The sequence below is a fragment of the Epinephelus moara genome, chromosome 4 (genome assembly GCF_006386435.1).
Source record: "Epinephelus moara isolate mb chromosome 4, YSFRI_EMoa_1.0, whole genome shotgun sequence".
NCBI lineage: Eukaryota > Metazoa > Chordata > Actinopteri > Perciformes > Serranidae > Epinephelus > Epinephelus moara.
Genome location: NC_065509.1, coordinates 42,215,128 through 42,239,483, shown reverse-complemented (window position 1 = coordinate 42,239,483; position 24,356 = coordinate 42,215,128). Strand labels below are relative to the sequence as shown.

Genomic DNA, 24,356 nt, shown 5'->3' with positions numbered 1-24,356 from the left:
ACATGTCTTAGGGCACGAGATAGGAAATGTCTGAGGATGGAGGAGAGGACATGTCTGAGGGTGGAGGAAAGGACATGTCTTAGGGCACGAGATAGGAAATGTCTGAGGATGGAGGAGAGGACATGTCTGAGGGTGGAAGAGAGGACATGTCTGAGGGTGGAGGAGAGGACATGTCTAAGGGCACGAGATAGGACATGCCTGAGGGTGGAGAAAAGAACATGTCTTAGGACACAAGATAGGAAATGTCTGAGGGTGGAGAAGAGGGCATGTGTGAGGGTGGAGGAGAGGACATGTTTGAGGGTGGAGGTCAGGACATGTCTGAGGACAGAGGAGAGGACATGTCTGAGGGTAGAAAAGAGGACAGAGGAGAGGACATGTCTGAGGGTGGAAAAGAGGACATGTCAAAGGGTGGGGGAAAGGACATGTCTGAGGGTGGAGGAGAGGACATGTCTGAGGGCACGAGATAGGACATGCCTGAGGGTGGAGGAAAGAACATGTCTTAGGGCACGAGATAGGAAATGTCTGAGGATGGAGGAGAGGACATGTCTGAGGGTGGAGGAAAGGACATGTCTTAGGGCACGACATAGGAAATGTCTGAGGATGGAGGAGAGGACATGTCTGAGGGTGGAAGAGAGGACATGTCTAAGGGCACGAGATAGGACATGCCTGAGGGTGGAGGAAAGAACATGTCTTAGGACACAAGATAGGAAATGTCTGAGGGTGGAGAATAGGAAATATCTGAGGGTGGAGCTGAGGGCATATGTGTGAGGGTGGAGGAGAGGACATGTTTGAGGGTGAAGGAGACAACATGTATGATGGTGGAGAAGAGGAAATGTCTGAGGGCGGAGTTGAGGACATGTCAAAGGGTGGAGGAAAGGATGTCTGAGGATAGGGGAAAGGACATGTCTGAGGGTGGAAGGGAGGACATTTATGAGGGCGGAGGAGAGGACATGTCTGAGGGTGGAGGAGAAGAAATGTCTACAGGTGAAGAAAGGGACATGAGGTTGGAGGGGGTGGGGAGGGTGGAGAAGACGTGAGAGGGTGAATTAGAGGACATGTTTGAGGGTGGATGAGAGGACATGTCTCAGAGCAGAGGAGACGACATGTCTTAGGGTGGAGGAGACAACATGAATGAGGGTTGAAGGTGAAGAAGAGGACATATCTAAGGGTAGGAGAGAGGACATGTTTGAGGGTGGAGGAAAGGACATGTCCGAGGGTACAGAAGAAGACATATTTGAGGGTGGAGGAGAAGACATGTCTCAGGGCAGAGGAGACGACATGTCTTAGGGTGGTGGAGATGACGTGTTTGAGGGTGAAGGGTAAAGAGGAGGACATCTCTAAGGGTAGGAGAGAGGACATGTGTGAGGGTGCAGGAAAGGGTGTGTCTGAGGGTGAAGGAGAGGACATGTCTGAGAGTAGTGGACAAGACATGTCTGAGGGTGGAGGAGAGGACAGCTGTAGACTTTCAGTCTTCTTCACAGTTTGTTGTCCTTAAACAGTCAAACTGTCTTCAAAGATGACCTTTACCTGGGATCATGGAGTCAACACTGGACGGGACCAGATCTGTTGGGGTTCAGGGGGGTCTGAGATGCTTTTAAGAAAACCTTTTACGATAATACGTTCATTCATTGGATTAATTCTCCACCCTTTTATCATAAAAGTCTGTAATGCTATTACAACTGAAGATATCTGTACTTCTTTATAAATCATTTTGTTGATGTTTTATTATAGTCAAAGTGACAAGAGAGATGAAAACAGGGAAGACATACCCAACATTAGTTTTCAGAAACTTGAGTCCAGCAGCAGAAGTGGAGCTCCTGATCCTCCCGTCACATCATCATGAGTTCACTCTTTCATTCATTCACTCATTTATTCATCCTCTGTCTCTCCCACAGGAGACAGCAGTCGCTCCTGTCATGTTATTCCATCAATTATTAAAACCTGCTGCTGTGAATTATTCAGCAACAAGGGATGAGTGGGTCTTTGTGGTTCTACCTGCTCTTTATCCTCTGTGGTTCTACCTGCTCTTTATCCTCTTTGGTTCTACCTGTTCTTTATCCTCTGTGGTTGTGCCTGCTCTTAATCCTCTGTGGTTCTACCTGCACTTTATCCTCTGTGGTTCTACCTGCACTTTATCCTCTGTGGTTCTACCTGCTCTTAATCCTCTGTGGTTGTGCCTGCTCTTAATCCTCTGTGGTTCTACCTGCTCTTTATCCTCTGTGGTTCTACCTGTTCTTTATCCTCTGTGGTTCTACCTGTTCTTTATCCTCTGTGGTTGTGCCTGCTCTTAATCCTCTGTGGTTCTACCTGCTCTTTATCCACTGTGGTTCTACCTGCTCTTTATCCTCTGTGGTTCTACCTGCTCTTAATCCTCTGTGGTTCTACCTGTTCTTTATCCTCTGTGGTTCTACCTGCTCCTCCATATCAGATCACCACATTTTCTGGCAGGTTCTTGATTTAAGGTTTGTTTGAATCTCAAAGTTCAGACTGATTGTTCATTAGTCTGAGACTCACTGCTGGATAACACACTGATGATGGACGCTCATGATGATGCAGAACATCACACAGCAGCTCTGGGGCCTTTACTTCCTGTTCTGTTTCACTTCAACATTTGTGAGAATGTTACTTAGACAACCACCTTTTTTTAAATATGAATCACTGGTTGATCGACAAACAGCTGCAGTAGAAGTGATTAATAAACAACAGTAAAGTTTAAATACAGACACAACAGCACTGGTCTGATAGCAGTGGAAGTATAGGCCACACTCTCTGAACTCTGTTGTTCCTCTGTGTTAAAATAAAACACTGCCTCTTCTTCCTCGCAGCGCCGGCTGCATGTTGCTGAGCCGCTGAGCTGGTAGGAAGCAGGCGGAGCTCATGTCTCACACTCTGTAATTTAGGCTCTTTGTTAAACTGCAGCAGCAGTTTGTCAGGAGCTGAGTGTCAGACAGGACGGGGTTTAAATAACAGCCAAAATTCTCCCTGAGCTTCAAATGTGGTGCAGAGAGAGACATGAGTTACGGCTGAGTTACTTTCATAGTTAATCTTAAGAAACTGGTCACTGGAAGATAATAGAAAATAAAGACATGCAGTGCAAAAAATGGAAATTAATAAAAATATTTTGCCTGAAAAACAAGATAGCCTACAGGAAATCAAAATAGACAGCCCAAAAAATGAATGAACAGAGAGACATGTAGAAACATAACAATGACTTCCAGCATTGTTTTTCAGAGGAAACATCATCTAATGCTTCTATGACTGTAGCATGTAGCTGGAAGGTAACTGTGTTAGCACACTGATCACCTTTAGCCGAAAGCAAACATCATCTAATGCAACTGTAACTGTAACATATACTGTAGCTAGAGGCTAACAGTATTAGCACTCTGATGGTCTGTAGTGCTGTTAGCTTATGTAGCCAAGAGCGAACATTATCTAATGCAACTGTAACTGTTACACGTAGCTGGAAGCTAACAGCGTTAGCACTCTGATGGACTTTAGCCCAGAGCGATCATCATCTAATGCTACTGTAACTGTAACATGTAGCCGGAAGCAAGCAATGTTAGCACTCTTTTGGACTGTAGAGCTGTTAGCTTCTAGCTACGTGTTATAGTTACGGTAACATTTGATAATGTTTACTCTCCTACATTAGCTAACAGTATTTAAGCACTCTGATGGTCTGTAGCACTGTTAGCTTATGTAGCCCAGAGCGAGCATCATCTAATGCTACTGTAACATGAAGCGGTAGGCTAACAGTATTAGCACTCAGATGGACTGTAGAGCTGTTAGCTTATGTAGCCTAGAGCAAACACCATCTAATGCTACTATAACTTCAACATGTAGCTAGAAGCTAACAGTGTTAGCACTCTGATGGACTGTAGAGCTGTTAGCTTAATGTAGCCCAGAGTGAACATCGTCTAATGCTACTGTAACTGTAACATGTAGCTAGATGCTAATGGTGATGGACTGTAGAGCTGTTAGCTTAATGTAGCCCAGAGTGAACATATCTAATGCTACTGTATCATGTAGCTGGGGGCTAATAGCGTTAGCACTCTGCTGGCCTATAGCCCACAGCAAACATCATCTAATGCTACTGTAGCATGTAGCTGGAAGCTAACACTGTTAGCACTCTGATGGACTGCAGAGCTGTTAGCTTAAGTAGCCCAGTTCTTCAGTCAGCTGTGTTCAGATCAAAGCCTGAGGTTGATTACACACTGAGAGACACTAACAGACTGCTGACAGGAGACCCTGAACATCTCATTGTCTCTGACTGTCCTCATGTGGAGACGAAGCAGCTTTCAGTCAGTCACTAATTATAATGATAGCATGTTACATATTATTTATTGTTTCATTAATAATTCATGTTTTGTGTGTGTGTGTGCGTGTGTGCGTGCGCGCATTTGGTTTTATCATGTCACACATTTTAGTTTTCAGTGGATGAAGCCAAACAGAAACATTTTGGATAATTGAATTGTTTAATTTTGGTATTCATAATGTCATAAATGTGGTCGATGTGTGCTCTCACTGCTCTGGTGTTCATTTTAAAATGAACAATAAATCTCATTTAAAACTGTGTGAAGTGTTAGCTGAAGCAGTTGCAGGCAGGATTAGTCGTCCTATTGTTCACGGCTCAGCTCAGTTAATGTTACAGCTTAAACTCCTCAGACTTTAATACTCTCACTCTTTTTGGTGTTCTTCTTCGGAGAGAAAGTCACATTTTCACTCACCAGTGCATCCCCCAAAAAATTAACCAAAATTCACCAGGAATCATATTTAAACTCCTGCACATCAGGAGGTTTGGACAGGAAGCGTTCAGCAGCACTCACACGTTGTCAGTTATAACACCGTGTGCTGGGATGTCACCATTAGCGCTGGATGAACATGCTTACCGTTGGCTAATCCTCCAGATCATGTGTTAATAACATGCATCGTCTCTAAAGAGGCTTTCCCCCAGCTGCAGCTCTCTGCAGAAACACAAAGCAGCGTTCTGTTTTTAGCCTCTGTGTCGGATCATTACAGGTTTTAAGGGCACGTCATTTCTCTGATGAAGCCCAGAAGTGAGAGGAGCTACTGACCCAGAACAGTTAGTGACAGGAGACAGAGGCTGGAGGACAAAATGTCTGTCCCACTGAGAGGAGACTCTGTTGTCACACAGAGGCTTTCAGCTCTCACTCATGTTCCTGCGCTGCTGAGGCAGAAAGAATTCATCACCTGCAGAGGATTCAGAGGTTTAGTTGTCATGGGGCCTACAGAGATTCTATGTGGCATAACCGAAAATTAGCAACAGTCCTGATGATCAGTAATCATTTAAAGCGAATTTTATAAAGTAAAAATGCCAAAATATACTACAGTAGTTCAAGCTTCTCAAATGTGAATATTAGCTTAGTTTCTGTAGTCGTCTGGACTGTTTGTCCGACTAAACAAGCAGTCTGAATATGTCGACTTTGGTAAGTTTCAAAGGGTTATTCATATTTGGCAATTACACGCTGAGCTAATAAAATGATGAATTGAGAAAACATTGATCTTTAATTAACTGATCCAGACTGTCCTTCCTGCAAAAAAGAAAGGCTGTTAAGGTTGTCTCTACTAGCAGCTTATTACGAGCCATATTTAGTCTTAAGGCCCGAACATACTCGGGCGTACTATAAGCGGAGCGGACTCCGCGAGGAATGTCCACAGTCATTCGGGCTCCCATAGTCGAGCGCACTTCCACGTTGTAGTTTCCTGTAAAAATGTCTGTGAAACACACTACATTACCCACAATTCTTGCGTGTCAATGTGAAAAATACATGCCGAGCAGTCACTGGTGCGCGGAGTGGAGTCCGCGTGGTCGTAAAATCTGAGCTTTGCGCGCACAGGGCTTGTGGATGTCCGCTTTTGGTCCGGGTGGACCTCCGCGGAGTCCGCTCCGTGTACGTTCCGCCCGAGAATGTTCGGGCCTTTAGGCAGCGACCTCTAGGGGCCGTAGTGATTATGACAGGAGCAAAGGAAGAATACAGGTGACGTGGCATAAAGAGCGACAGAGTCCACGTAGGGAGAAGGTGGATGGACTTAGACCCAGGAGACAGATGTTCATGTCCCACATGAACCCAAAAGTCAAAGTGAAGTTATTTTAATTTATATCATGTTGCGTACATAACAAAAGTTAGATAAAAGTTAGGTAGAGTGGGTCATCCGCTTATTGGAAGGTTGGCGGTTTGATCCCAGCTCCTCTACTAGGTGTGGGGCAAGACACTGAACCCCAAATTGCTCCCAATGGCCGTTTGAGTGACTGTCTGAACTGAATAGCACGCAGCACCTTGTATGGCATATAGACTACACAACTCAGCCCTGAGCAAGAATGACAGATCTGTATTGACCAATCAACAGACTGCAGTGTTTCTAACTCCACCTTCAAGTACCAGATCAGTGTGCTAGGTACCCCAAAAGAAAGGTAACGAAATATCGGGACCATTCCATTGGTACCATCCACAACTTTTCACAATGGAAACGTAAAAATAACCGGTCTAATTTTGAGTGGTCGTAAGACTAAAACAGTGCTATAAGACCAGACGTGACCGGTTCAGTGTAGGTATGAGGACGTTTTAGTTGTGATCTGTCAGTAACGACTCATCTGCAGCGTGAAGTGAACATTTGGTTTCACTCAGTTGTAGCAGCGAGTGACATTTCTGTCCGTTGTCATTGTCAGTCATTTTTCAACACTTTGTATTTTCCACATGGCTGAAGACATTTAAATCTGATATTTCAATCAGGAGAGACTTGTTGTAAGAGAAAAGAATATTGATTTACATGTGCACATAAGTATGAGAAATGTGAAAAGTCTTTGGCGATTAGACCCCATTGGGATGTCATATATTCCAGACGTAGTAGATCAGGGAACCCCCCGTCCTTATGGAGTCTTGACGCTGGTGGTGGTGATGAGATGAGATGAAGAGGGAGCTGAGGATCTGGATGTGAACGCCCGTGATCAGCTGATTGGAGGAAGATAGGGAAGTGGCATAAAGAGAGAATTGTGAATGAATATAGCATAAAGAAAGTCTTCCTGATTGAACTTACACTGAGCTTCATTTATTGAACCTGTACGTGGTCCCCAGTCTCCATCCCACCTCAGTCTCTGATTGGTGGACTGTTTTCCCTCAACACCAGACCATAGACTGCACCAGACCTATTTAAACTAGATATTGAAGACATGAGACATCTTCAGGTAACACAAAGTCAAAAGACAGACACAACATCATATACACATCAACATAAGATGCATTTATGCACACAGTCTGAAATGAATTGTGCAACGGTTGGCAGAATGTAGAGAAAAACTGCTGCAGCATTTAGTGAAATCAAGACAGCCTGCACACACACACACACACACACACACACACACACACACACACACACAGACAGTGTTCCCCTGTGATGCCACCAGCTGCTGGGTTCTCTAGAAAGACACAGTAGAATGAAACTATAAATAGTCCAGTATGAGCTGCTCTCCACTGTCTGACCCACAGAGCTGCAGCTGAACCGCCGTGCAGCCAAGCGGAGGATGATGCGCGGCGGCGGCGGCAGCGTGGGGGAGGAAGAGATGGTTACAGAGACTGAATGGAGACGCAGACAGGGAGAGAGGGGCCCATCCACAAGCCTTAAACATTGAATGAGGGGATTAAAAATAGATCCAGAAGCCTTCCTCGTCCTCCTCCTCTCTCACAGCATCCTCACTTTTCACCACGACTTTAAACCAACAGCCTCACCGACACTGAGCTGATACACAGGACATAACATAAGAGGTCATCAAAGGTCACTTGGTGAGACATGGATGTAGTTACAGTCAAGTTATTATTTTGACCTGTGTCCAGACGTTTGCTCTTAAAGCTCCAGTGTGTAGGAAATGGAATATAATATAATAAGTGTGTTTTTTCTTTAGTGTATAATCACCTGAAAATAGGAATCGTTGTGATTCGTTCCCTCAGAATGAGCTGTTTATATCTACATAGGGAGCTGGTCCTCGTCTACAGAGATCACCATGTTCCCACTGCCATGTTTCTACAGTAGCCCAGAATGGACAATCCAAACATTGGCTCTAGATAGAGACACATGTTTTTTGTCTCTGTTCTTATTGTGGTCTCCTCTTTGACTCAGTCTTTGCCCATATTTTACTGTATATGTTGTGTTGTTGAATTACTCCATGCTCAGTAAGTGTCCACTGACTGTTTTAATTCTAAAAGCCTGACCAGGGGCAGGGGCTGCAGATCAGCCATGGCTATGAAGCACTGTCTTATGTATTTGTCCTTGTAAAGAAAAAGAAAAGGAGGCGCCAGATCTCCTCAGGGAGCAGTTGCTCCTTCTTCCTCTGCTCCTCAGCTTCCTCTAATGGATTTTATCTTCAACATCGCAAACAACAGACAGCGACGTTTACAGTCAGCTGTAAAGTCCTGAGGATGAATCAGCTCGTCTCTTCTGGGTAAAAAGTCTCTGTATCTTAGAATCAGAAATTGAGAGGATTGTATGGCTTTGAGCTCAGGTGTGTAGTTTAGATTAGATCCAGGGAGGTTTTCTCCTGAACTATGACACTTAAGGGATAGTGCACCCAAAAATGAAAATTCAGCCATTATCTACTCACCCATATGCCGAGGGAGGCTCAGGTGAAGTTTTAGAGTCCTCACATCACTTGCGGAGATCCAACGGGAGAGGAGGTAGCAACACAACTCCGCCTAATGGAGGCTGACGGTGATAATTTCTCCTTAGTTGAGGGACTTCCATAGTTGCACAGAATCCCTTAAAAGGAGTTGCCGTTAAAGTAGAGTCAGAGATACCTTAAGTTTTTTTTACCTTGCTTTGATATGCTTGTTGGTCTTTTGTGCAACCGTTTTTTTAAGCAAAAGACCAAGACGAGGACAGAACCATTAAATACTTAAGAGAATATTTTAAGGAAACCTTAACGAGGATTTAAGGAAAATCTTAATTTAAGGTGTTTTGTACAACTAGCCCCAGTATTTCATTGTGTCATGTCCCCGTCAGAGGCCTTAAACTCCGGTCTTTAAATCAGACTGTTGTTGTTAAAGTTTGAAATGAAGTCAGCTGTCATGCGATTTATTACCTTTTTTCAACTGTGAATTATGACCCCAAAGAAAAACTTTGTCAACGTCTGTTTTACCTAATAAGGTCAAGTGTTTTTAGTCTGTTCATCTGACTTAGATAATTTTATTTCCTGCTGCAAAATGTACCTAGTGGACTGAAAAAGCAATTGATTTTATTATTCTAGTAGGCCACCTAAAGTTGAATTTGTATTTGTAATATTAATAATTTATACATTAATTAGTCTATACTTGAACTGTGTGAGGATACAATATTGCCACACAAAAATATAGCGATACCTTCCTATATCATCCACACCTAATATATAATAACAGGCTCTGTCAGGGGGGATCGATCAGTGTTTCAGTGTGATCAGTTTACACACTCCTCTGTTATCTGTATGAAACATGAGTGTGTGCTGAGCAGGCCGGATGGTTACAGTTACAGCAGCAGCTCTGCCTCAATGACAGATTGACTCATTACCTGCTGAGGAGACGTGTGTGACACACTGCACACTGGACTGAATGGTGACGACTGATGACTGAGTTTAAACTCTGTGATGTTTTAATGATCGTAGACGAACACTGGAGTCGACTGTGAATGAGATGAAACACTGGATGTTATTATTGTGTTGTATTTATAGAACAGACTTAAAGTCTCAGAGTGTTTATGGGTCTCTACCTGCTGACTGTGCATTACCACAGCTAGCCGTGATTGACTTTGCAGTTATGTGGTTTGAGTCTTAGATCACCAGACCATGAGGTCACACTACAATCATCAGTGTGACATCATCAACATTTGCTGCAGAGGTTACATTTCCAAACCAGAGGAGAGTATCTAACTCCAGGTGTATCCTCATGAAGCAGCATTTAGAGTTAAAGTCTGTATTACTGAATTCTCTTTCAGTAGTTCATGACTTTATTTCTCTTAAAACGTCAACTAGTCTCATAACCACCTTTAGTACTAGTATTTAATTAACCGCCATCCAGTTTGTTTTAGGCTCTTTATCCAGATTACTTGAAGCTCTTTATCCAGGTTTTCTGGAGCTCTTTATCAAATATGGTTGTTTTTTGTCCGGATTGTTTGAGACTCTTTTCTCAGCTTTGAGGCTCTTCATGCAGGTTATTTGGGGCTCTTTTTTGGGGGTGTTTGAGGCTCTTTATTTAGGCTGTCGAGGCTGATTATCCAGGTTATTTGGAGCTCTTTATCCAGGTTGTTCAAGGCTCTTTAACAGGAATTTTAAGACCATATCTAGGTAGTTTGAGGTTCGTTATCCAGGTTGTTTAAGCCTCCTTTCTCGGCTTTGAGACTCTTAATCCAGGCTGTTCAGGGCTCTTCATGCAGGTTATTTGGGGCTCTGTTTTTGGGGGGTGTTTGAGGCTCTCCATCCAGGTGTTTGAGGCTTTTTGTTCAGGTTGTTTGAGGCTCATTATCCAGGTTATTTAGAGCTCTTTATCCAGGTTGTTCAAGGCTCTATTACAAGAATTTTAAGACCATATGTAGGTAGTTTGAGGTTCATTATCCAGGTTGATTGGGGCTCGTTATCAGGGTTGTTTGAGGCTCTTTATCTGGGTTGTTTTAAGCTCTTTTTCCAAGTTGTCTGGAGCTCTTTATTGAGAATGTTCTGAGGATTTTTGTCTGGATTGTTTGAGCCTCTTTTCTCCCATTTGAGGCTCTTCATCCAGGTGTTTGAGGCTCTTTTTGCAGATTGTTTGGGGCTCTTTATCGGGTATGTTTGAGACTCTTCATCCTGGCTATTTGACACTCTTTATCTGGATTGTTTGAGCCTCTTTTCTCTGGTTTGAGTCTCTTTATGCAGGTGGTGTGAAACTCTTTATCCAGATGGTTTGAGGCTTATTATTTAGGTTTTCTGAGGCTCTTTATTTGGGTTGTTCAGGGCTCATTATCCAGGTTGTTTTAGGCTCTTCATCTGGATTATTTGAGACTCTTCATTCAGGTTGTTTAGGGCTCATTATCCAGGTAGTTTGAGGTTCACTGTGGCAGAAGTTCAGGGCAGAACACTTTGTCAGCCCTGTGTGTGAGAGCAGTCTAATCAGATTTGGGGCTTGTACATCGACCAGGAAGGAGTCTGTTAATGGATAAGTGATGTTAGCTGCAGCTTCCTGCTGGCTGTAACACAATCCATTCAGTCCAGGTCTGACTCTGCTCCAACAAGCAAACTGAAACCATCAATGAAGAAGGATTGAGAGAAAACTGCAATTCATCTAGAGAAAGAAATTTCAGAAGAGATGTGTATTAATTCAAAACAGATTTTTATTTTAATTTAACACTTGAATTCTTGTATGAAAATAATTCAGTTATCACAGTAATCTGCTAGAATTCAGACTTCATCCACAGCAGAGGAAGTAAAGGGGGAAAGGAAAGAGACGAGCGGATGAGAGCTACTTCATCCGGTCGAGTTTCTAGCCTTGGCAGAGTCTCCATATCTGGGTCATTTTAAAATAACTGAGGACTAGCAGAGCTCTGGTGACACGTTTGACAGCTGCAGGCGTCCAACAACCTCAGGCTCACTTTTTTTTAGCTGTTAGTGTTTGGGATGGTTTTCTACCAAAACACAGTCAGTACGTTAACGACATCAGAGAAAATTGATTTATTGTGTCAGTCCGACTAAAACTGGACTTTTAAAATCCATGTAAACATGTTAGTCTGACTGAAATCGTACTAAGTGAATTTGTCACAGTGGGACTAACACACCCAGATCATGTGACTCCTGCATGTATACAGTCAATCAGACCCAAACTGGCCGAGGCGCTCTGAGCATGCTCCACAGTTTCCGCCCCGGGCTTTGACCCGGAAGTCCAATAGCATTAAATGTGTAAGAGAAGAAGAAGCCGGTAACAACATGGAGAAATCTACATCCAGAGCCGTGACTTTTTGGACGGACCAAATGTACAGAGCTGTAAAGTTGTCCACCATGGTAGCAGTTAGCTGCTAGCTAACCGTAGCTAACTTGTTTGTCCATTGTTTGGTCTGTGACGTAATAGGTCAACAGGAAAAAGGTCCAATACTAACAAGCTGAAAGGGGGCATATCTCCACCTATCGTAGAGGAGTCGCACATACTTGGCTCAATAAATGGATTCCCCTCCCGTGCTTGTATACTGGGACAAGGACAGTAGACTTCACTGTCAATGATGTCATAATGAATGTTTTTGGGTGTCTGAAACTTTCTACTCGTTTGTTTCGTGAAAAATATTTTCTTGATTGTTTGTTCGTATGATCAAGTTCAACAGATTTAAGTTCCTCTTGTTTTCTGTCTGTTCTTAAAGGAAAATTAGTTTATCACAACTGGGTTTAATGTGTATTTCTCCATCCCAAATAGCTCTGACATATTGTGTGTATTAGAATCAAGTCTTATCGATAAATTGTCCATCAGTGCATCACAGATGTTTGTAGGAATGCACATTAAATCAACATTAACTTATTTATTAATGATCCGATCAGAACTGTGAAATCAGTCATTATACAGTGTAATGTGTGACCCTAAAACTGTGTTTGTTTGTGTGTGTGTGTGTGTGTGTGAGTGTGTGTGTGTGTGTGTGTGTATGTATGTGTGCGTGTGTGTGTGTTCCCTCAGTGTCTCAGATGGTGATTGAGGAGGTGAGCGTTCTGCAGACTCAGCTGGAGATCGAGAAGTCGTGCCGGGAGAATGCAGAGGCCCTGGCCACAAAGGTCACACACACACACACACACACACACACTCAATGATCAATACTATAGGATCAGCAGCGTCGGGGGGGTCCACACTCAATGATCAATACTATAGGATCAGCAGCGTCGGGGGGGTCCAGCTGGCATTAGCAGGAGAATAGAGAGAGCAGCTGAGTCAGGATGACTCTGCACAGAGACCATGTGACTGTCTGTTACTGACTCCACAGTGAAAGCTGCGTTCTTGAATATTAAAATGTTATAATGTTCAGAGGAAGTTACAACAGGTGCATCATTTATTTTTAATATTTTTAATATATATATATATAACATTTAGTCCACTCGCCAGAAGAAATTTTCCATTGCATGTTTCTGCAAACCTCAGTTATGTTACATTTGTGTGCCTCGTATTGGTCACAATAATGACATCATCGTCTTGTTAAGGTCGGAAAAAATTATGGAGCTCAGGTCCATATATGGTACGATATTGCCTGTTGGGTTTACATGTGTGTTTGTTTGCAAGACTTTCAGCCAACATGACGGCACAATAAACAGCAGGGTTTCAATTTATTAATTTAATTTAAGTTCTTTATTGTCAGTTCACACAAAATAGTGGAAATGTAACTATAGCATATCCTTTGTGTTACACACAACACACACACACACAGTTATGTGTGTGGGGGTTAGGGCAGGGTCAGCCATAACACAGCGCCCCGGAGCAGTTTGGGGGTTTGGTGCTTTGCTCAAGCGCACCTTGGCAGTGCCCAGGGGGTGAACTGGCCCCTCTCCAGCTGCCAGCCCACAGTCTATACTTGGCCCCTGCAGGGACCTTCTGGTCCTCAAGCCAGGTCCCCACAGACTGAACTAGTGCCGCCTGAAAGAGTGCCCGCCCGGTTTCACTAAACCACGAGACTTTGACGCAGCACCTGAACACAATGAACAGAAAAAAATAACTGTGCTGAGACATGTTTTGCTGTGATCAAATTAAAAGTTAAAAGTATTAACACTGTAGCACAATGCACATTTATATTTATATTTTATTGAATTTGTTTCTTGAGATTTACATACTTTTATTTCAGACTATTTTTCTTACTTATTATAATCCTCTGTTCTTTACATTGGAGCAACTGTAACAAATCACATTATACCTTCAGGGATCAATGAAGTGTTTCTGATTCTGATTCATTACTCTTTATTATGCTCCATATTATCATTATGTCAGTGGCATAAAATGATCTTAAAATGACAATATTAATTGTTTTAGCGCAATTGTTTCTGGGACCATATATCCTCCAACAGAGGCAGTTATTGCGACAAGCCTAGTTTCATACGAATCATATCAACGTTTCTAAAGTGACGTAGTATATGAGTTGCCTTTGTCATCAGGAAGGGAGGGGATGGTGGATGTGGTTACACCTGCAAGAGATGTCTGCCAAGCTGCAGACCACTGATCAAAAACAACAAACAAAAAAGGTTGTTTTTTAGTGAGTCATCGTTGTTTTTAGCTGCATTTTAGCCACCAAACGTGTTTTTATTTTAGCGACCTGTCACTGTGTTTCCACCGAAGCTTGTGCCAAGTGGTTTTTGTACCTAAACATAACTACATGTTCACCACAGCTTTAGCATACCCGCTACATAATAACGTACTTAACATATCCGCGGTCTGCACAAACGTACACTGCCAACATTTATTCTTGCGGCTGGGTTTATAACATTTTATATTTGTCACAACATCAATGAATATGAAATGTGCTTAATGTTTATTTCAGAGACTCTTTAACATGTGAACACTTTCAGGACCATGAAGCTGTTTGATTTATAGTTTTAATGACGCTGTCGTTGACCCTGTGACCTTTGACCTCCAGCTGAACTGTGAGAACAGGAAGTTGAAGTACCTCAGTCTGTCGTCTCGCCCCTGTTTGGACGAGCTGCTGCCCAGCATCTCAGACTGCATCGCTCTGGAGGCTGACGCAGACGCAGACGCTGCAGACGGAAGTCCTGACACCTTCACACAGTACCAACAACAGGTTAAAGGTACAATACGTATAATTCTGTTCACACAGCACCAACGGCAGGTTAACCCTTTGAACTCTGCAGTAGAAACGGTCTGCCAGTGCATATGTTGGTATTTTTGCTTATTATGATGTCATTTCTTGGAGTATTTTCAAATGCTTTATGTCCCTAAAACCTGGACAACCTAAACCTAAAGGTATGTTAGTCGGTAAACTGTAATAACTGATGTAAGTATTGAAATAGCATCATCATCAAAAAAAAAAAAAATACAGCAGACACTCCTTTTAACCTGCTTCTCTGCGCTTCTGGCACCTCTGCACGTTTTAGCCATCTTTTGGATTGCTTGTAGCATAATGTAATGATGTCATCACACACAGGCAACATGATGCCGTGGAAGATAGAAGCCTTAGCTTTCTGCTGCAAAAATAATGAGTGCTCTAGCTATTATACTTTTTATTATAGATTGATTTTAAACAGGATCACGTAAGCAACGATCTCCTGCGGCCTCGACAGGGCCTTTATCTGCATTTATATCCATGCTCTCCACAGGATGAATCCTAATTTCCACAGCCTATGTTAGGAAATGTCTGCTTAGAAACATCACAGTTTTATAAAACGTATTTTCCATAAACTGTGCTGTAGATACTGATGGTCATGATGATGGACACACCAGAAATATCAGGGTCTAATCGTCACATGTACTGAACACATCGAGGAAAAACGTGGCAGACGCTCTGTTCTCATGCTGATCGTGCAGGATGTAGTCTGTCAGGAATAAACTGTGCCGTTCTGTGCTGTTGTGTGTTCTGTCAGAGCTGAGGGAGACGGTGAACACATTACTGGAGGAGAAGAAGAACTTCATGTGTCAGATTCACGAACAGCAGAGACGGATAGAAGAGCTGAGTTCACAGGTGAGGAGGGCGCAGCAGCATCATCAGGGTGCACCTGTGGAGATCTTCATGTCACTTCAGAATATATCACAGCATGTCACACAGGGGTTAATATAGTTTTATGATAAGTTTTCGGCCTGTGACTGAAGACAGGCTGTGAGTTTTAGATGCTGGAGTCTGATTCAGTTGAATTCTTCTTCACTGTCTGCAGTCGGAGAAAGATCAGGCCGAGATGAAGGAGCTCCGTGAAACTGTTGATCAACAAAGTAAAACCATCAAGAGGTTCAACAGAGGTGAGTTACAGCACGCTGCAGAGCCACCGCACCTCACACTGAAGATGAAGTGGAGTTCTGAGGCTGTAAAGTTTAATAAAAGTTAAATACAAAGATGAAAATTAATGAATTAAGAAGACGTTAGTTGAAAATGCTTCGACTTGAATGAACACTGTCGGACTTTATTTCATGAGCATACAGAGACACAACAGGAGCAAACTGACTACATACTGTAGCTCCTGGTCATCCAGCATGCTAATATTAGCATGAAACAAGCTAATGCAGAATGTTAACTGTCAGGTCAACATGCTAACTGTTTGAATCAAATACAGGTTGAATATAAAATATGAGTCTAATCTGTTGTTTTCTGTCTCTCTGTCTGTAGTGTCCATGATGGCGGCTCAGGAGTACGAAGGGATGAAGGACCAGCTCGACTTGGAGCAGAGCCTCAGAGTCAAAGCTGAGACCTACGCACATGAGGTAAAGAGACGATCACAGACACACGCTTGTTAATCAGCAGCTGTGGCTCTGGAGGTAGCAGGTCATTCAGCGGTTCGATCCTTGTGCTCCTCTAGTCCCTGTGTGGAAGCATCCTTGGGCAAATACTGAACCCCAAATTGCTCCTGATAGTTGTGCCATCAGTGTACGAGTGTGTTTAAACTTAGTTGTACAGTAGCCTCGGCCACCTGTGTGTGAATGGGTGAATGTGCCTCTGTAGTGTAAAAGCACTTTTGCAGACACAAGTGCAAGTCCATCCATGCTTCTCCTCCAGGTGTGTCTGGTGATGTGTGGCACAGCAGCCGCTGTAGTGGAATCAATCTGCAGACGCTCCAGTTCAAAATGACACCAAACTTTTATATGACTGTCCATTTTCTGAGCCATGACGAAGGCTAAAGGCCTGTACTCCAGTTGGGTGCTGCTGTCAGCGATAAACACTGACCTGTATTGTTGTGTTGGTAATTAATGTGTGTGTTGATAACGTGCCTGATGAATGAAATGTCCTGAATGTCTGTTTACTGACCTGAACAGTGAAGAGCCTGCAGGATTCAGTCTGTGTGTGATATGTTGTGTTTGTATGTAAAAATGTAGATTTCTCTCTCTTCATTCATCTTTCTCCTCCCCTCCCCCTCATTCCCTTTCTCCTCTGTCCCCCTCCTCCTCCTCCTCTCTGTCCTGCAGATGCTGGTGAAGCAGAAGGAGGCCAACAGGCAGAGCATGCTGCTGCTGCAGAATGCTGAGCCCAGTGTTCAGCTCCTCAAAGCTCTGGAGGACGTCGCTGCCATCACCAAAACCCTGGAGGAGGAGCGCCTGCAGCATCAGCAGAAGGTAAACCTGCAGTTTACTGTCAGGAGGAGGTGTGCGTCCTGACGGAGCAGACAGCTGTCATCTCATTTCATCCAGTCTGAGTGACAGGAAGTCACAGTGAAGGACTGAGTCATCAGCAGAGAGGTGTTCCTAAACAACATGATGATTCATCAGGAGTCACCTGGTGAATGACAGTCCCATATTCTCTCTCGAGCCCTTTGACACAGAGATCACAGTATAGAGCTGCTATGAGGTCCCTTCTTTATGTCTCCTGTGTGTTATTTTAAACAGAGCCAAACAACAGCTGCCTGATGCTGCTCCCATGTGTGATTTTAGACATGTTGGGATCGCAGAATCCAAAGAGGCATGACGGGTGTGGCATGTAACACAAGGGGAGCCGCAGATTCAGGCGGCTATTTCTTTGGAGGTTTATCATATGGCACGCCTCTTTTCACCTCGCTTTCACATGGTCTCATTATTATTATAAGAAGATGACTTACAGCTGCTTTAAGGTGTGCTCACTGTGAAAAGGAGCAGAAAATATCCTAAACATAATCGGAAATTACAATCTAGTTTGTACTCTGCTACAACGCTGTCATCTAGAATCAGTTAAAATAAAAACAGCAGGTGCATGCGGTAGATAGATGAAGATCCTCCATCATCACTATCATGTGTGTGTGTGTGTGTGTGTGTGTAGGTGGAGAGCCTGGAGGCCCAGCTGGAGCAGAGCTGTGTGAAGAAGCAGCTGGAGGCTCTGCAGAGGCAGCTGGAGCTGCTGGAGGTCGCCAAGAAGGAGGTGGATGGACGACTGGAGCAGGCAGAGAAGAAGAACGAGGAGCTGGAGAAAAGAGGTGGGTGGAGGTGGAGGTGGAGACACACACACAGGGTGGACACAGCAGGTGGAGTTAAACAGCTGATCAGTCTGAATTCTTTTCCAGGTTTTTAAATGGAAGTGTTCACTCAAGTTAGAGCGACAGTGCTGGTAATAATAACAGTGTATCGTCATAGAACAGTTCGTGCGATATTCCACAAAAGTGCGCCTCACAAATGACGTACGGTCACGTAATAAACGTAAAGTTAGGATGTTAGATTAATGATTCCCAGATTTCTACCAAACCCTTTGATTCAAGCTCAGATTGTGAATGAGGCCCGTCAGGAGCAATGATACAGTGAACTGTCACATGCTAATTAACACATGCACTGGTACTCTACAGTCACCAGTGGCCCATGTTGTTTGACCCAGTTTGACGCTCTGATTGAGCCGACTGAACTCTGTAAAGTCTGGAGTCACGCTGCGTTCAAATGAGGTCGTGTTTACCATGTTCACGAGGAGAGTCCATGTGAACACCCCGTCTGTTGTGGTACTCACAATCTTGTAAGTTTTGGGAGAGTTCACGACTGTCGTAAACGCAAGCTCACAGGTTCCATTTGAACGCAGCATCAGGTCTGTGGTTCATCGTTAAAGCCCCCCTCCACTCAAAAATGAGTTCTTCTTCTGTTTCTGTTCCTTAAATGTGTGAACCGTCTTATTTTGGAAAGATTTTGGATTTTTTGGATGTGATAGTCTGAGTGTGAAAGGGAAGGAGAGAGAGAGAGGATGACATGCAGCAAAGGGCTGCAGGCTGGAGTCTGAACTGTGGCAGCTGTGGCAAGGATGCTGTCTTTGTATATGGGACGCCTGCTCTATCCACTAAGCCACAGGTGTCCAAAAATGTCTTAATTTGACTTTACTGACTTGTATCTGACATTAACATAACATTCCTCTACTGAAGGGGGCGATGTCTGCACGCTTCCCTAAAATATGACATTCAACTTAGATAGGTCACTGAAAGCCAATCATTGTCTAGTCTGAGTGGGCAGAAGTTCGCTGCATAGATCAGGTTCTCATTGGGCGGAACGAGCCACCCGCTGAAGTCCCGCCCTACCACCTCCGGTTGTCATAGTCGACAAACATCCTTTACTAACTTGTGCGGTGTTTGATCTTGCGGGGATGTAGCCATTTTTCTGCCATGGTTCGCATCCTGTAGGCGATATTTTTGTGGGCGTGTTACACCAAAACCTGTTTCCCCCCGGCAATATTTTTGCATGCGCACCGTTGCTGTGGCACCGCCAAGAACGATTGTGATTGGTTGAAAGAAATACAAGCAGCCGTGGCGTTTTTTTCTCCAATCTTAAAGTGAGAGTCATGAGAAAGGTCTGGTGAGCGAGACTGATGGTGCGTTCCTTTTTTACTCGGAGGTCGGAAGTCGGAAGTGGGAATGACGTCAACTCCGAGTTGACAACAGTTTTTGTATTCTAGTTGACAACGGTGGATAAGTCAGAAAAAAACATGGACGTTACCATTCTACCGTTGGGCTAGCCGTAGCCACTGTTAGCAGTTGATAACAACGCTCTATGTGGCATTTTGCACATACAGACAGCATAGCAACATGCCCACGGATAAACATTTAACAGTACTATGGGTATGGCTGACCTAATGTAAAACAAATAAGATAGAATTGCTATAAACAGTACTTTAGCAGAGTGTTTACTCACTATGTATGTGACCGGCAGCCATCATGAATTCGTAAGTCGGGGTTGATGCGGTTGCTCCGAGTTTCCGAGTTGGAAATCCGACCTCAGGGTGCGTTCGAGTTTAAATTTCCGACTGGGAACTGGGAATTTCCGACCTCCGAGTACAAAACGAACGCAGCATAACTACAGCAGTAGGAAACTAATCAACAGGGGGACAGACACAGTCCCACAGACCCACAGTCTGATTTCAGGTTTTGTAAAGTCAAATAAAACACTGGAACAATAAATCAATAGATATTGAACAGAAGTTGTGATGTGTGTTGTGTAGGGAGTATATTAACAGATCATTACGCATGGCTGTGGCTATTATAGTGCCCCTACCACAAATTCATCACGTGTATCTGTAAACCATCATCACAGTTATATTTTAATCATTATTATTACACTTCAGACAAATAGTTGACGATTAATTTATAGCTCTGATATTGAAACACACTTTATAAATTGATTGATTTTGGATTCAGGATGAAATCAAAAGATAAAAGAATGTGGAAATAATGGCTCAAATGGTAAGCTAATTAAAAGAATGATAACAACAATCATTGTGCAGAGACCAAATAATTAATTAGGCTAATTAAGTTTATGAATGTGCCCTCTGGTAATATTTCGCACAACACAGTGTAGACTGCAAAATAACATAATACTTTCCTTGACATTTATGGTGAGAGCAGCGAGAACTTTGAACTTGATACTTAAAAAACATATATTGGTGCATAAAACGTAGCCAGAATACTGGAAATTAAGCATCAGAAACCCCAAATCTCCTGGAGGAGGACCCCCAGGACGCCTCATTTGATTTGTGTTCCCCAGGCATGGGGCCATTACGGATGTGTCCCTATTTTCCCACATTAAAGGTGGCAACCGTAGTCTCCCCATTCCACAATTGTACCTTTTATAGAGTGGCGAGGTGGCATGACAGCGCGGTATTCCCGCCTTGAACAGGCAGAGTAAAGGCTTTATTTGGGGGGAATCTTTCTCTTTAGCTGCTAAATGCTTCACTACGTTCCCCAGCTGGTCTCTAACTGTGTCTGTGTGCTGCTGAGCAGGTAGAGTACAGTGGCTATGAGAGCAGTGAGAGTAAGAGTACAGTATAAAAGTGTCAGCGGCGTTTATGACCCATCTGTTGCAGGGAGGCTGGCAAACATGCCCAGTTTCTCTCCCTGCGTGCAGCGCGGCATCTGTCTGCTTTAAATGGGTCACACGAAGTCGCGGCCAAAACCACCAACTGACTTCACCCAGAAACCGTTAAAGAGGGACACAATACACACAGAAGGCTCTTTCATGGCGTGCACAGATAGTGTGTTGGGTCAGAGGCTTCACTCTGTGGTTAAACCTGGAGGCTGAAGGGATTCGCATCATCAGAGCTCCAGCAGGAGGAAAGATGGAAAAACCTAAATGAGATAACGTGACGTGACAGCACGTACGTCAATAAAAACATGAAGGAAGCTTTTATTTTGACAAAATTAAAATGTCTTTAGACGAGTACTTCCTAATTAACAGCCTCCAAATTGGTCAAATTTGTTGCCTTATCAAACATTTTTAATCATACATTAACATGTTTCAACCATTAAATGTGATCAGGTTTTGGACCTTGTCCACTTTTGTGTCGGGAGCGGCTGCACACTGACTTGGCAGAGATGGCTGCCATCTTGTTTTTACATGGATTAGACTATTAGACCACTTGATGACACAAAAAATGGCCGAGGACAAGAGGTTATGCAGAATTAAGCATAAGGTCCAGTAAACCCAAAGTGTGATGTCCTCATATGAAGACAACACACAGTCTCAAGAGGATATGCTAAATAAATTCTGTAAAATATTTTTACTGAATGTGTCAAACAGCATGATTCAGGTCTGACCAGAGAATAAATGTAAACAGAGACCCTGATGTGACGTGACACAGTGTGTGACACAGTGTGTGACGCACTGTGACCAGGCAGTGACTGTAGCAGGTGTTGTATTCACTGCTTTCCTTCCTCTCCACAGTCAACGAGCTCCAGGAGACCCAGAAAGAGGTTGCCGTGACGACCAACCCAGCGCCCCCTCCCCCTGCACCTGGGGTTGCCCCACCTCCCGCCCCTCCCCCACAGCCGCCTCCTCCACCCCCTCCGCCCCCTCCCCCCTCGAGATGCAACCCCCTCAGGTGAGAGCAAGCCAGACACATGATACTGTGATCACTTGTAAACACTATATCTCAAGAAAACCTTGAGGGAAGATTGAACCACCTTTAAAATCACATAAGGTTCTCTGACAGACATAAAAGCACCAACAGTCTCTGTAGGACAGAAACAGAGGTTTATTTATGATCCATTTGTTTTCTGATCAGCTGATCCGTTCCTGATTGATCACAGCAGCTTGTCTCTCCCTCTGTCAGCTCTCTGATCGCCATCATGAGGAAGTCGTCCAAAGGCTCTAAAGCCTCTGTGAAGATCGAGCAGCCTCCAGGTGAGTCTCGCTGCACCTCCACGTGTCATTAACTAACATATCAGCACGATATTGTATCACAGAAACATTTGATATCAGATAAGAATGTTTTTTATTTCCCGTCCACTCCAATGGACATAAGCTTTCTAGGATGTCTAGATCTATGGTTACTGTCCTCTGACTGGCACAGACTTATTTGACGGGATGTCTTTAAACCAATCACAGTGTTCCACATTGTTTAAAATGGACTGCAGTAGTATGGAGCGGACACTACGCTGCGTTCATAGTGCTATGTGGAAATCGGACATATCAGCACAGAAGTTTGTCACTGGCATCAATTGACATTGTCAATCACATGAATATGCTGTATATAAGTGTTGAGTCAGAATTTTTTTAGTTCCTACGTTCCCTGAAGGCACTGTCACTCATGATTCCACACCCCTCTCAATTGATGCCACGCCCCCCACGCCACATCAGGGTCAAAAGTCTGAAACTCAAAAAACAGATTTGAAACTGAAAAAAAAGATTTGAAAGTGACAAAATAAGATTTGAAACTGTAAAAAATAAGATCTGAATCTGAAAAGATAAAACATGCAACTGAAAAAAATAAGACCTCAAATGTTAAAATATATATGGAAGTGAAAAGTGAAAATAAATTATTCATTCAAAAGAATTACCAAAGTGAATCAAAATTATATTTAACCTGAAAAAACGTTTCATATACTTATTTTTATTTTGAATACATTGTTGTATTTTTCAAAATTCAAGATCAACACATGAATTTTCAGTTTCAAATTTTATTTTTTCAAGTACAAAACATTTGACCCTAATGTAGCCACGCCCCCTTTTTTAACATATGTCTGACCATGAGGCAAAGAGGAAGCACAAGGCATATTTCAGTCTATTAATTATAATGTGAAAGTTCATTATTTGAGTTTAAACTATGTTTAAAGAAAATCACGAGATGTTAAATTACCAACATAGCTCAAAAAATCATGTGAAAGATTTACAGCTTTTAAATGGATCTGAGTGTCACAGAAAAATTAATAGCTAACGCCATGTTTGTGTCTCTGTAGCTGGCGAGGGCGACGACGTGAAGGCGAAGGCAGTGAATGAAATGATGGAGAGGATCAAACATGGCGTCGTCCTGCGGCCCGTCAAGAGTCAGGAGAGCAAGGTGAGGACGAGATGGGCACACTGAGACAGAGGTTTACTTTTATTTATTCTGTTTGATTAGTCCGTATTTTACATTTAGGCGTTTTGGGATCATAAAATAATGTGGAACATCCAGAAGAATTCCCCTGCAGTGGAAGGAAACATTTGATCCACTTGATTGTCACAGTGCTACATGTTAAAAACACAGATCCAAACTTCTGAACCAACAAACTGGCTCACCTGGTCTTATCACACATGTGTTAGACACATCTTAATCACTCCGATACCCCTGAATCCTGCACAGTTATACGACAAATTGAAAACATGTTTTACTTGTGATTTAATTTAGATATACAATCAGGTGCTTTGTTGCCCACAAACCTTTTCAAATGAACTCATTAATTTTGACCCTGCGTCCAACAACAGTAAAGAGATCAAAGGTCAAAGGTCACAGCTCCCTGACAGCTGAGGCACTCAAACACTCCTGTGACCTCACAACGATAAAATAAAAACCATCTTCCTGCTCCGTCATCATGTTTTACTGTAACTGTGCTCCTGCTGTAAAGACGAGGCCGTCAGTGAACTCTGTGTCGTCTGAATGCACTCTGCCTGATTGACTCCTCTCTTTCCTCCCCATGTGTCTCCACAGAGAGCAGCTGTTAAAGTGAGTATATTGATGTTTGCATCAATCTTCACTGTCGCTGTCTGACCCCTCACACACACACACACACACACACACACTGCAGATCCCACATACACATCTCTAACATCCATTTGATGGGCTGGACTCTGTGTGCCTGTCGGGTTCTTGTGCATTTAGGCCCCGTTTCCACCGAGCCGTTCAGTTCAGTTCAGTTCAGGACGCATTTTTTCTGTTTCCACTGTGAAAAGTTGTGGATGGTACCAACAGAAGCGTTCCTTAGCGTCCCCATGTTTGGTCCCCCCTCTGTTGGGGTACCTAGCACACAGATCTGGTACTAAAAGGTGGAG

General features: G+C 43.4%; 1 protein-coding gene across 2 annotated transcripts in view; it reads left to right on the top strand.

The window, feature by feature from the left end:
- shtn3 (shootin 3) overlaps positions 1 to 24,356 on the top strand; it is a 40,006-nt gene that overhangs the window by 10,905 nt on the left and 4,745 nt on the right. The window contains exons 3-13 of one of the 2 annotated variants that reach the window (XM_050042535.1): positions 12,663 to 12,757; positions 14,599 to 14,767; positions 15,560 to 15,657; positions 15,848 to 15,929; positions 16,294 to 16,388; positions 17,088 to 17,234; positions 17,911 to 18,064; positions 21,774 to 21,930; positions 22,162 to 22,232; positions 23,288 to 23,388; positions 24,016 to 24,030. In XM_050042535.1, the coding sequence (XP_049898492.1) occupies positions 12,663 to 12,757; positions 14,599 to 14,767; positions 15,560 to 15,657; positions 15,848 to 15,929; positions 16,294 to 16,388; positions 17,088 to 17,234; positions 17,911 to 18,064; positions 21,774 to 21,930; positions 22,162 to 22,232; positions 23,288 to 23,388; positions 24,016 to 24,030 (1,184 nt within the window). The remainder of the gene's footprint in view (positions 1 to 12,662; positions 12,758 to 14,598; positions 14,768 to 15,559; positions 15,658 to 15,847; positions 15,930 to 16,293; positions 16,389 to 17,087; positions 17,235 to 17,910; positions 18,065 to 21,773; positions 21,931 to 22,161; positions 22,233 to 23,287; positions 23,389 to 24,015; positions 24,031 to 24,356) is intronic. The other variant, XM_050042536.1, reaches the window with a different exon arrangement.